The sequence below is a fragment of the Periplaneta americana genome, chromosome 7 (assembly GCF_040183065.1).
Source record: "Periplaneta americana isolate PAMFEO1 chromosome 7, P.americana_PAMFEO1_priV1, whole genome shotgun sequence".
Lineage (NCBI taxonomy): Eukaryota > Metazoa > Arthropoda > Insecta > Blattodea > Blattidae > Periplaneta > Periplaneta americana.
In genome coordinates this window covers 27,500,995-27,515,167 of record NC_091123.1, presented here as the reverse complement: position 1 = coordinate 27,515,167, position 14,173 = coordinate 27,500,995, and the positions used below count along the sequence as shown (strand labels likewise).

The 14,173-nt window shown below is 35.1% G+C and overlaps 1 protein-coding gene across 1 annotated transcript in view; it reads left to right on the top strand.

The window, feature by feature from the left end:
- Cralbp (Cellular retinaldehyde binding protein) overlaps positions 1 to 11,298 on the top strand; it is a 77,648-nt gene extending 66,350 nt beyond the window's left edge. The window contains exons 4-8 of the mRNA XM_069830506.1: positions 2,763 to 2,824; positions 4,303 to 4,496; positions 6,641 to 6,757; positions 9,282 to 9,375; positions 10,977 to 11,298. Of these exons, the coding sequence (XP_069686607.1) occupies positions 2,763 to 2,824; positions 4,303 to 4,496; positions 6,641 to 6,757; positions 9,282 to 9,375; positions 10,977 to 11,149 (640 nt within the window). The 3' untranslated portion in view covers positions 11,150 to 11,298. The remainder of the gene's footprint in view (positions 1 to 2,762; positions 2,825 to 4,302; positions 4,497 to 6,640; positions 6,758 to 9,281; positions 9,376 to 10,976) is intronic.
- Positions 11,299 to 14,173: the final 2,875 nt, after the last annotated feature.

The window sequence follows — 14,173 nt, the reverse complement described above, 5'->3', positions numbered from 1 at the left end:
CAGTTTTTGACTTACACCACTTCTGCTCTGAACGACTCATATGATATTCCTAAACTGTGAATGACATTGTAAGTTGTTTATCGAATACCTGGTACCGAACTGCCATCCGCTCGGCAGTAGAGCTATGGACAGAGAGCTTGAAGTCAGCTGACTCGTACTTACGTCTGTGCAGAGCACTGCCTGCTGAACACGTTGCCACGCCTCTCACGTCAGAATATTAACAAATTTAAGCATGCATTTTTATTTAATTTCACGAAAACGTGATAGAACATACAAATATGTATTTAAACTAATATTAACTCTTTGCTAGATATACCTACTGATGTAATTGTTTTCGTAATTTTAGTAACGATATGAGCAGTATAACGCGAATAAAATAAGAGACGAAATATTTTTTTTTCTGGGAAAACTGTCAAGTTTTGACTCTATGATGTATGGACATTTTTTGATCCTGTAGATCGTCTCCGAAGACTGTGAAAAGGACAGCACTTAAACCCCTTACAATATATATATATATATATATATATATATATATATATATATATATATATATATATATAATCTTATACTTTTCTCTTGGATCTGTTATGATTTATTTTTGTACTCGTATATTCTTTCTCTTTTTGTAGTTTGTATCTTTACGTCTATTTCTTTTTCTTAATAATTTCTTTTCTCTGTATTTGATATTTGTGTTTGTATTTCTAGTGCTGTGGCAGACAAAACTTGGTTGTCTTAATTCCGACAGATTAAATAAAGAAAGACATGAAAATAAAGTGCGCATAGATAAAACAGCATGAAATCTTCGTCCACGTATTCGCTCGAGCTCGCTTATGGGTCAGACTGCATATTTTTCGTATTAAAAATGCCTTATCACTTTTGCACGTACAATAAAGGATGTCAGAGGCAACGGAGGGCTGCATTCTTTTACCAAATTTCTAGCAGGCTAAACCCGCCGGGGTCCTACAGTAAAGTAGGCGGGGTTCTCAACTCAGTCGTTCTTGTTTTATAAAAAAAAAGTCTGTCCTGAATATCCGTTTTGGCCATTTTTTTTTTTTTAATTTTTGGGGCTTTCACGTCCATATGCGTAGGGGCACAGGGTTCTGCCTTGCATTGTGAGTAAGGCTCCAGGAACCGCATCACACATCATCATCCATAACACAGCCCCGATTCACTTCACGGTGCAGCGTGCTGTACTTGTACAAGAGCGCGGCCGTTCGGTTACCTAATCATTCACAGAATAGGAGTGGTAAGCACAATAAGCCTCAGGATGCAGTGCAAGCCTTCGGGTCCCTCCTCCGTATACAAGAAAAAGAAAAAAAAAACAGGCTCGGGGAACCGCTGTGTAGTAACGGTTAGCGCGTCTGACCGTGAAAGGAGTGGGCCCGAGTTCAAGTCCTATTTGGGACAAGTTACTTGGTTGGGGCTTTTTCCGGGGTTTTCCCTCAACCAATTGAAGCAAAATTGCTGGGTAACTTCCGGCATTGGACCGTTGGTTTGGAATTGAACGGGTTACATCAGCTTCTTGTCTATGCGGATGACGTGAATATGTTAGGAGAAAATCCACAAACGATTAGGGAAAACACGGGAATTTTACTGGAAGCAAATAAAGAGATAGGTTTGGAAGTAAATCCCGAAAAGACAAAGTATATGATTATGTCTCGTGACGAGAATATTGTACGAAATGCAAATATAAAAATTGGAAATTTATCTTTTGAAGAGGTGGAGAAGTTCAAATATCTGGGAGCAACAGTAACAAATATAAATGATACTCGGGAGGAAATTAAACACAGAATAAATATGGGAAATGCCTGTTATTATTCGGTTGAGAAACTTTTGTCATCCAGTTTGCTGTCGAAAAATCTGAAAGTTAGAATTTATAAAACAGTTATATTACCGGTTGTTCCTTATGATTGTGAAACTTGGACTCTCACTTTGAGAGAGGAACATAGGTTAAGGGTGTTTAGGAAAATATTTGGGGCTAAAAGGGATGAAGTTACAGGAGAATGGAGAAAGTTACACAACACAGAGCTGCACGCATTGCATTCTTCACCTGACATAATTAGGAACATTAAATCCAGACGTTTGAGATGGGCAGGGCATGTAGCACGTATGGGCGAATCCAGAAATGCATATAGAGTGTTAGTTGGGAGGCCGGAGGGAAAAAGACCTTTAGGGATACCGAGACGTAGATGGGAAAATAATATTAAAATGGATTTGAGGGAGGTGGGATATGATGATAGAGACTGGATTAATCTTGCTCAGGATAGGGACCAATGGCGGGCTTATGTGAGGGCGGCAATGAACCTCCGGGTTCCTTAAAAGCCAGTAAGTATAATAATAATAATAATAATAATAATAATAATAATAATAATAATACTAATAATACTAATAATCATCATCATCCATACCATAACCGGGTTAAGTTCACGGTGCAGTGTGCTGTACTTGTACAAGAGCGCGCCGTTCGGCTACCCAATCATTCACAGAATAGGAATGGTAAGCACAATAAGCCTCAGGCTGCAGTTTGTCTTCATGTCCCTTCCTCCGTACAAGAGAAAAAAATCTTGCGGGTGCTTGTGCAGTAAAGTGGGCGGGGATTTCAGGTCATTGTTTCTGGTTTTGGAAAAAAAAGTCCCTCCCCCTCGAACATCCTTTATTGACCATTAAATTGTAGTTCTGTGTTCAGTATTTAATGTGCTGACACTTTTTTGATGCATTAATTTTTGTCAATTGCTGTAACAAATCTTCCTCTTGTTTTTCAGATATATATACGTATCGCCATTTAAAGACAGCAATGGTCGCCGAGTGGTGCTGTATAATATCAGTAAGTTGAGTTCGTTACTTAAGCTAATTACATATAACAAGCTTCTGTTCAAATGTATTAGCTTTTCAAACGCCTGGCATCAGAAAACAACAACAAAATATTTGTTTTCCTGGTACGTGATCCCTTATAATGAATAATCACATTTTTAAGACGATTTAAATATGAATTTACACTGAATTACATATCATCAGAACAAGAGCTTTCAAGATAACACTTATTGTAGTCGCACGCACGCACGCACACACACCAATACACGAAAGAAAACAAACTGACCAGCAAAAATTTCCAGAATTACGGGCAAAGGCTCGAATAAGAAGGTGGGATATTATATGTAGGTTTAAGTGCACTTTTAAATACTGTATTATGTGTATTATTATTTATTAGTAGACTTCGTGGAATTGCCAAGAGAATCGTAAGGTTTACTTCGCAAGCAGTATAGACTGTATGAGAAGAGGACGTGCAAAGGATCAAGTATGCCTCAGATGTAAACACTGAGCAGTATATTGCGGTTACAATAAAACCTGTATCCTGCATTCAAGAAATATAATGAATGATCATTGAAGTAGGAAATGTCTAAACATGTAAATACACAATTATTTTATAGTGAGATATATTAACTCTTAAATGTAAGATACTCATATCATCCTTGAAAATGTGCATTGCAATGAAGAGTTACGTACATTTTGCCACAATAATGCAAAAACAAGTGCTTACATAGGTATGCATTAGCTGTAGCTGCTGCGTCTATTTGGACCGGTCACAAATGTTAACATGAACTGCTGCTACTACGAGACCGGGAGGTCGCTCACCTCTTCTATACTACCGTACATCGGCAACCTGATTGCGTGCTGCGTGTGGCAATTCTACGAAGTCTATTTATTAATAATGCCACTGCTATTATACATACTGGTACTACTAATCCATGCTTATACAAAGTTCAGTAAGACGCAAATAAGACTTAATTTAAAAATAAATATAAAGAAACAGGGTGCTCGCAGGTAGCAGAAAAAAATATCGGGGCAGCACACCTCTGCATGTATTCACATGAACGTTTTTGTTCCTTTTCCTTCAGCAATCACTTTATGTAGTTTGTACCTACAGTTCATATTCACCCTCTATGTTTCCTATGATATTCTAGTGTCAATGTATTAGTATTTATTTATTTAACCTGGTAGAGATAAGGCCATCAGGCCTTCTCTGCCCCTCTACCAGGGGATTACAACTATAATATGAAGAATAAAATTACAATTAATATTAAATTTACAATTACAATTACAATAAAAATTAAAGTACGACAAGATTACCTGATTAATGAAAGCTAGACAATTTATCACAGAAGTTAAGAACAAAGAATATTTTGTATTTACTGAATTACAAATTAAACCTAGAATAACAAAATTCTATAGTAATGAAATTACCATATACTGAGATATTTTGTGATATATTAAGAGAACTATTTACAATGTCTTGCCTTTCAGACAAGTTTGACCCGAAAAAACACACAAATGCAGACATGACAAAGGCACACATGGTCACATACGAAGTTCTCATGGAAGACGAGGAGTCACAGGTGATGGGCTTCACACATGTAGGTGACATGGCGGAGGCGTCAGCAGCGCAGGCCACTATTTGGTCACCCACGGAGTTCACCACACTCGTCCGATGGGGAGAGGTATCTACTATTTTTCTCAACTGTTATTGATTTGGTAATGTTAGGAGCTTTATGCAAAACAGAGCGATTCCTTAAGAACAGAAATGTCCTACTGACTGTCTAAAGGCGCACTCCCACATAGCGGAATCGAACCGAATCCGTTCATATTACATTGCGATTTTTGTATACGGGCTATTCCATATGAAATCGATCAGTAAAAACCTCGCATTTTTTTAATACTCTAATTTTTTTTCCCTATTTATACAAAGTGCTGAGGAGAGTGCATTTTCAAAAATATACTATCGAAAGTCAAACGGTTTTCGTATTATTGAGCGACAAATTTAGCGTCTTCTATAAAAACAAGCCTCTTTCAGCGCTCAGAACTCTGGAACCATTTACTGCTCATTTTGAAGCTGACATTTAGTAGGTTATGATTAAAAGTAATCCTTATTTTTATTCTATACAGAGAGACAGATAATCTGATTTTACTTACTTCTAGGCTTTTTGCCCATTTGTAAAAATGTAAAAAATATTGAGAAAAAACCTTGCATTATTAAGAGGGATTCGGCATTGTTTGCTTAGTGGCTCGGCAATAAGTTTCGAGGGTATTAAATAAATGATTTTCACACGCCTAGTCTTGAACAGCGCAGTACCCCAAGCACTAGCCGAGAGCTGAAGATAAGCGAGCATTGGGCGTCATTTTACTCCTGTGTTTATGAAAACTTGTGATAAAGCTAGCCCAGCCATGACTGCTAGACGACACATCACATGTTTGTCTCCGGCCTTGCTTGTCTCGACTACCTACAGTCAGCTGGTTAGTTCACGCGCATACTATTTATTTCCTTTACTTGATATTTTCAATACTTTCTTATCAACGGTGCACCAGTAAAAAATATGTTTATTTGTACTTTCAGTGCGGAATCTAACCATATATTTTAAAAATATTTTTTCGTGGGCAAAGGCGTCTTAATGAAGAAAAATCTGAATTTCTCCATTTCCATAAAAAGTAAGAAAAACTGTTTACATGTCAATATAAACTTTAATTTCTCAGCATCAAAATAAACCATGATTTTGATCATTGGGTGAAAGGGTTTCGGAGCCACAACAGTTTAAAGTTGCTAATTTTATGAAAATACGATAAATTTAAATATTTTTAATTTAAACACTATGAAGTTCTGATGCCTCAAACTTTGCACAAAGCATTGTATCACAGTTGTCAACGGACAGAAAAAGTTTTATTTTATTTAAAAATTGCAAGGTCAATTTTCTCTATATTTCGGTCGATTTGAGATGGAATAGCCCATACATACTATTTCAGCAATAACTGAACAGTAAACAAATTAAGCTGCCAAGAATGGATGTGGTTCATTTGTTTTTTCACGAAGGCTTCACGAGAACTTACGATCATGCCCGAAACAAGAAATTCTGTTCCTGCAGTGGAATAAATATTCTAGCTCATGAATTCTATTCTGTTCGATTCGCTTCGATTCGACGTGCCGCTTTCTGCCACCTTCCATTTAAATACATTGTGAAGAGAAATTCTGTTTGATTCAATTCCACTAACTGGGAACAGGCCTTATAAAGTGCAAAGTATGGGCACTACTTTTCTTTAATGCATGAAATACCTCAGGTTGTGTTTCTACTATTGCTCTGGATTGTTCAAAGTTACTGCTTGAATAGAAGCAGTCGAGACTTTAAAAGATGCATTAAAACTTGTAGATGATTCTATTGCATCTTCTTCAGTTTCAAAATTGAATTTATTTCTTGCATGAAAATTTGTTAAAATCTGTCCGATACATAAGCAACTAGAAAGACGACGTTTCACGAATATTATCACATCAAAATCCACAGTTAATTCCCGATTTACCACGAAAATCGTCTGTAGCTGCATTTAGATTGGCAACAGGCCATGATTGTTTGGCCAAACATCTGCATAGAATTGGAATATATCAGTCCCCTAACTGCCCATTGTGCAACTCAAACCAAGAAATGGATTCGGAACACCTCAAAATCTGTGCTTCAGTGGCTAGTCATGATAATATCTTTGAAAAATATTGGAGTGCAAGAGGTCAAATGACTTTATTGTCAAACGCCTGGCATTAGAAAACAACAACATTTTTAATTGAGACCTCGCATTTTATAATAATGATTTTATATTTTTCTAGCAATCAATACCCATGCGCCATAAGGAAATTCATCTGATCAACGTACCCGCAGCATTGCGATACTTGTACGACATTATTAGTGGCTTGGTGAGTGAGAAGATGAGGAGCAGATTCAGGGTAAGTGTATTGAGAAATAGGGATAAACTAACAAAATTATTATTCTGATTAAAAAACTAGAAACAAAAAGGCAGTTTGTATCATCAATACCAGTACATTAATTTCTAAGAGATGTAAGCCTATATTACATTTTACATTAATGACAGAGATTCTTCTTTTTCTTCTTCTTCGTCCTCCTCCTCCTCTTCTTCTTCTTCTTCTTCTTCTTCTTCTTCTTCTTCCCTTATGCTGTCAAATTTCATGGTAACCTCAGTCTATCCATCTCTGTCACTCCTGCACTAATGATAGAGATTAATGCCCGTAACTGCACGGATGACGCAGCGCAGATGAATCTGAGCCGGCATACACGGCTCAATTTATAATAGGTACATATTATTTTATACAGACTAAGAAAAGTCCATGAGATATTTCACAAATGAGCTGTAAAAAAAAAAGGTGCAACAGTGCTTAAGGAACTTTTTCATTATTTGTAACTGAACGTTATTATGTCATATTTAAATTGCTTATAATTACCTTACCTTATTATGTGTCCCATGCTGTAGCGTCGTGGTCTAAGGCATCATGCCTGGACTCGCGTTGAGGAATGAACACTGGTTCGAATCCTCATGTGGAAGAAATTTTCTTCTGAAATTTCTGCCAGTGTATGAGACAGGTTCCCACCCAGCATCATGATGAGTTTGAAGCGCTGACCACACGATATCTCAGTAGTGCTTCGATGCTGAGGCATGTGGATGTGAGGCCACAAGTTGGCCTGTCAGTCTTGGCCCTCTATGGGCTGTCACACTAGGATTATTAATTTATTTATGTGCATATATTTACTTACTTACTTAACTGAGAAGGTTTCTGAAGACCATTCCCAACTGCATCAGTGGGTCCTCCAATTTTTATTAAATCTTGATAAACTTCATCTTTTTACTTATGTCTTGATCTGCAGAGAGGTTATTTGCCATTTGGTTCCAAATCAAAGAAAGTCCTTAACTACAGTTGCCAACCCTCCCGCATTTCCCGGGATCTTCTATATTTAACCCTAATTTTTAACAGTCTCCTGACTCCTGTATTTTTCTTATCTTCGAGTATTTTTCTCCCTTATTCTTGCATAATGTAAAAAATATTTGAAACATTTAATTTTTCAGTGACTGAAGGTGATTTATACAAAGTGGAAGTGAAATAACCTTGCAGATTGAAAGGGATGATAGGGTACACATAAATAAATAGAAAATCTATTTTACATTTTGTGATTAAATGCATGGTTAATTAGAAAATTAGTTGCAGCAGTCCGGCAACATCGTCACTAATACACTCTACTCGTGATACAGATGTAAGAAGTCAACGAACTCAGTAAGTCTCCGTATGTAAGCTGCATTCTGCCAAGACGTTGTCACTCGCTTGCTTCGTACAATGGCTTGAATTTAGGGGTTTTCAAAATTAAATGTACACAAAAACCGTGCATGCTATTGAAATATACCAAGGGATAAATATTATCCTTTATTAGATTTCCAATCGATATGCATAAAAATTACGATCCTACTCGCAATAGTTACACAATAAGAGATTGTTAAACATTTGAGGAAAAAACATTTTTTTTTCTGAAAAACTATGAATTTTCCACCAATATGATATTATAGTATTCTGTTACATATAACATGAGCTATTCGCTCTGGAAATCTGTAAGGCTATTTCACTTCCACCCTGTATAACAGATTCTGTTGTTCCAGAGATGCACTGAAATGTGGAATCTCTGTAGAAGGTAATAGTTGCCACAAATAGTTGTAAGGCTCACAGTTTAAAATCAAACAATTGTTAGAGGTAAAAATTTAGGAGAAAAAAAAAAGTAGCAAATTGTGTTGTACGTATTCCAGGCAGCAAAGCTTATACAGAGAGTGTTTTCTCTTATGAACAGTAAGTGTTGGAAACAGAAGCATGACACATTTAATCAAATCAGAACTGCAAATCACGTCAACTTCAACTACTAATGTAGGCAATTTTTACAATTTGTTTGAAACTATTACGCGAGGCAAAATGTCTCAAAATACTCTTAATTTAAGCCTAACTACCCAATTATAGAATAAAGTTTTTTAGTACCACTAAATGAATTGAATAATTTGTCAATTTTCTATGTGAAATATTGTAGGTCACTTAGTCTCCTGTATTTTCTTCAAAACAGTTGACAATCCTATCCTTAACAGTGAAGTTTCTTCTCTACATCAGAAAAATAACTTACCCACCTTAAATCTTCTATTTTTTACTATATCAGTGACATCAGATTCATTGAAAAGATTTCTGATTTCCCGGTTTTTCCAATTCTGCATTTTCTTCGAAGCATTTTATTTCCAACATATATATCGCATATAACGATCATTTTGAGAGTCTCTAAGTATTTGAGACATAACATAAAACAGGATGGACAATGGTTTTTTAAAACATTTAATTTAGTACCTGTAGTTATAGTTAGTATTTTGGATTTTAAAATGTTATTGAGGGACAAGAAAGCATTTATATGTGAGTATTTGTATGTAATTTTCAGATTCACGAATCTGAGGAAAGTCTAACGAAACGAGTGGATCCAAAAGTTCTCCCAAAAGAGCTTGGTGGGACTATGCCAATGGCAGAGATGATAGGCAAGTAATCTGTTGTCACATCGATATTTATTGATAATTTTATTAGTCCGGATTAGCTTACTTTATACCTTAAGGGTGAAACCTAACCTTTTTCCCTTATTACTAAATCTGCAGTGCTCGGAAAAAGTGACATAAGTCAGTTTCCACAAATCTTTTTTGATCATTTATTAACAACTTACACTGGTTTATGTCGATTTGATTTTTTTCAGTATGAATTATTGTAATGGGAGGAATACTTATGTATTTTTTTCCAAGTGAACAGATGTTCCGTAAGTTGTCAATAAATTATCAAAAAAAGGTTTTTGGAAACTGACTTGTGTCACTTTTCCCGAGCACTACAGAAATATGCTAGTAGATTACAGTGATTTTCTAGATGGCAGATTGAACTTTCCTTCACCAACTTTGTTTCGAATTTCGAGTACCGGTACTGACAAATACGACAACTGGCAGTCATTTTCTAAGTGTTATGTTGGCAGCAATAATTTTGGTTTGCAGTACAGGAAACTGATGAAATGGAAGTATAACTAAATAACTTACAAGGTATTTGGTATCGGTATAACTAAGCTTGTGAAATTTGAACGTAATTAATAATTAATTGGTAATACCAGTATTAATATTAATATCAATACATAATTCAGTTGTGTTGCGTTGTGACTCAATTCAACACTATATTCAAGTAAGTGTAATTAAATAAGAAATAACTTATAGACCTATTTGGTATGAAACATGCACGTGGCTAATTTTTATTAAAATGTCCAAGAGAGGAAATAGCATGATAGCGACTTAGGAGTAGGGTATACATTTCAAAATTTGTCGGAATTCGTACTAATCATTTCACATGATCAAACAAATACATTTTTAGGTTAGGTCTAGTCAATCATAAACTGTTCAGTCAAAGCAATGAATTTCATGTTGTCAGAAAAAATACATTTTAATATTAGATCATACTAAACTACCAGTACCATACTAATCATCAACATAATGTGCGAGAGATCCAGGAGAAAAATATACTTTTTCACAAATTATTGAAGCATTTAGAAAACATCTTTCAACATAAAGATGAGATGTGGTAATTATATTATTATTATTATTATTATTATTATTATTATTATTATTATTATTATTATTATTATTATTATTATTATTATTAGGCACTAGAAGATGTGTACACATTGTTAAACCAGTTTTAGATAGATTATTGTTTCAATATATGACATTGTGACTTTATCCTCTTTGGTGATATCTGGTATTTGTTGGCAACACTGAAGAAGCGGCCAAATGAGTCTTTTAGGAACTATTGAACTCCTCTTGTCGTGATCCTCACTATATCCTATTTTCGTTGCTTTAGTTTTCACATCAACGAAAAAGTAAGCAGTTTTAACATATTACCAGAATTGCACTCAGGCCCTTGGGGATCATTTTAAGCATTCTGTAAACAGCTGTTGGTACACTAATTTAGATTTAATTTGAAAACAAAGCAAAATCAAATTATGTTTACATAAGTTTTCTTTTTTATTGTTTTATATCCTCTGTTTATGCCTCAAAGTTTTCCTATGTTTGTGTTTTTCCACGGGGTTTTGATATATGTATTTTTTTTCCAGAACTTTGGACAAAGGAGCTTGCCAATAAGCGAGAATGCATCCTCGATCTAGACAACATGAAGCTGTTAAGCACCAAATCCATCATTACTCGCAGAAACAATCAAAACAATGAAAATTCTTCAATCGTGATCAACAATCTACAAGGAAGTTTCAGGAAACTTGAAGTAGACTAACTAAAGACGTACCACATACAGTATTAATAACCACAAAATACAAGAGAAGAAAGATTTTTCTTCTCTCTTTGTTGACCACCATTCTCTGTTCCGAGTTTGTTCTTTCAGGAAACTCGTTGTTGTAAGAACCCATATTCATACAGTGATCCTAATTGTTGTTACACTATCATACTTCTTTCTCATTTGGGTAATTATTAAGATTCTTCATGGGGGAAGAAATTTTCTCATGAAATTTCGGCCAATGGCCACCCAGTTTTGTAAGAAATTTGGGGAGCTACAATAAGTAGCATAATCCAGTTTTGTATGCCAGTTGTAATGGCTGGAAAGGTTATCATGCTGACCACACGTATCCCCATACTGGTTGGATGATTGTTCACCTCTGCTGAGGCATGTGGACGTGAGACGAGCAGTTGGCAGGTCGGCCTTGGCCCTCCATGGGTTGTCGCATCAAGAATATATTACGTATTAAGATATAATGTATCAAATAAAATGTTTTTACATGTCCAATTTTAGAAAATATCATTTTCATCAATTATGAAAGCACATTAAGTGGGATTATGAGTTATTGTTATATTATTTTGCAATAAATAAATAAACAAATAAAAACATTATCGCAAATGATACATACTTTTTCATTGCGTACTTTATGCTCTAAGAAAAATGTTATTTTATGTAAATTTCCAAATGGTAAGCAACTAATTCCATACCTATCCTGTTGAGAGAGAAAGTGAGGTTCTTCAGCTGCATGTGATTGCCACTGTGAGAAATGAAGTCAATCATAATAAAATATAATCAATAATAAAGATTTTGTATGGGAAGTAGCCTACTTAAACCAGTTACAATAAGCAATTTTAAAGGCATGTTGGGTCCATAAGTATACTATCAATCAAATAGTGTAAGTTCTTACAGTCAATTACTTAACAATATTACATGCATTGAACCTTTATGTTATTACATGAAGTAGTATTTAAAAGTTATAACAAACATTTTCACCAATAATTTGGCATTTTCAGGTCACATTAAAAGAACACATTAACATAAAATGAACACTTAAGATATTCCAGTTAAACACAATCGTTAAAAATTAAAAACTGGTACAATAGGCAATCTGAGCAATATGCCATTAAAATACATGTAGCAGGAAGATGATACCATGAAATCATGGAATAAGCTGATAACACTGTATTACTGATGAGTGTACAAAACGAAAAAAGAAGGCATAACAATCTTCAAGTTTATGCAGGTGCAGTTCCCAAAATGATGAAAAAATGCTACAGTATAGAGGTCGTTCGTGCTGCTGTTTATGGACGTGTGGAATTAAAGCCCTGTAAAGTATAAAAGGGGTAATGTGGAAGAATTTTTTTTTTTTAATAGAAAATTAAGAAAGGATATAAATTTTGAAGTCATGGTTAACGATACTTACAAGATGGTTGAGGAGAAGTTGACTCGAGTCCATTGATACAGCAACACGACTGAGCTTTACAGTGGAATGTAGCAAATAAAGAAAACTGTGTACCAGGCAAACCTAGTGAATAAACCGGAATTATTTCTGTACAATTTTGAAAAGTGGGTTATTTAAATTAGGATATTGTTCATTAAGTAAATGGGTATTATTATTATTAGAGTAGGTGGCTATGTAAAACTCCTCTGCGGCATTCATGTACTTGTATTTTAATGGCATATTGCTCAGATTGCCTATTATACCAGTTTTTAATTTTTAACGATTTTGTTTAACTGGAATATCTTAAATGTTCATTTTATGTTACTCATCATCATCATCATCATCATCTGCGGTCATACAGCCCTTTTAGTTTAGCCTTGACCTCCTTAAGAATTGCCGCCCAATCTTCTCTCTCTAGGGCTCTCCATCTCCATCTCTTAATTCCTGCTTTAACTAGATCATCCTGAACATCATCCAACCATCGTAGTTTAGGTCTTCCTGCGCTTCTTTTACCACTTAGCGTGGCATCTAGTAATCTTTTAGGAGTATTATTATTGTCCATTCTGATAATGTGGCCCAGCCACTCCAGCCGTCTAATTTTTATATCAGTGACAATACTTGGATCTTTATACAGTTTTTGTAGTTCAGAATTGGTCCTAATTCTCCACTCTCCCTTATCATAAATAGGGCCATAAATTTTTCTTAAAATTTTCCTTTTCCACGTATTTAAGATGGTTAATGCTCGTTCAGGTAGAGTCCAGGTTTCGCTTCCAAAAGTCACCGTAGGTTTAATAATTGTTTTATAAATCCTCACCTTCATTTCTTTTTAGATATATCTGGTTCTTATAATTTTATCTAATGCTCTGAGGCGTCGATTGCCAATGGCTATTTTATCCTTGATCTCAGTTAATATGTTGTTATCCTCGGTGACTATCGAGCCGAGATATCGGAACCTTGACACTCTCTCAAAAGTAACCCAAAAGTAACCTCATTTAAGACAACAGTTTTTACAGTATTGTCTCTCGTGATTATGTTATTCATATACTTTGTCTTTGTTCTGCATTTTATGTTACTATGTTCTTTTAATGTGACCTGAAGATGCCAAATTATTGGTGAAAACGTTTGTCATAACTTTTAAATACTACTTCATGTAATAACATAAAGGTTCAATGTATGTAATATTGTTAAGTAATTGACTGTAAGAAACTTACACTATTTGATCAGTTATAATAAGCCTCACCGAGGAATTCGGTCACTGGCTGCCACTGATTCAGACAAATCAATGTTCTTCTGAATATAGAAGATAGCATGTTCATAGAACTTCAAAAAATCTTATGATTTTATAACATAGGAGTCAGCTTTGCTTCTCCTCATATGTATGCCGTAAAATTGCTTTAGTGAATTAAGTTACAGAAGTCCCAAAAACCGGGACAATTAGGATCTTGACTGACGTCATGGCAGCATGTGGGACAAAAAAAGTCGAAATCGGGACTGTCCCATAAAAAACGTTTGAACCTGCGAACCTTGTGTCAGTATGCTATGCACTAGACTGTAATGGAAGTTTTGAATAAATTAGTGCAAAC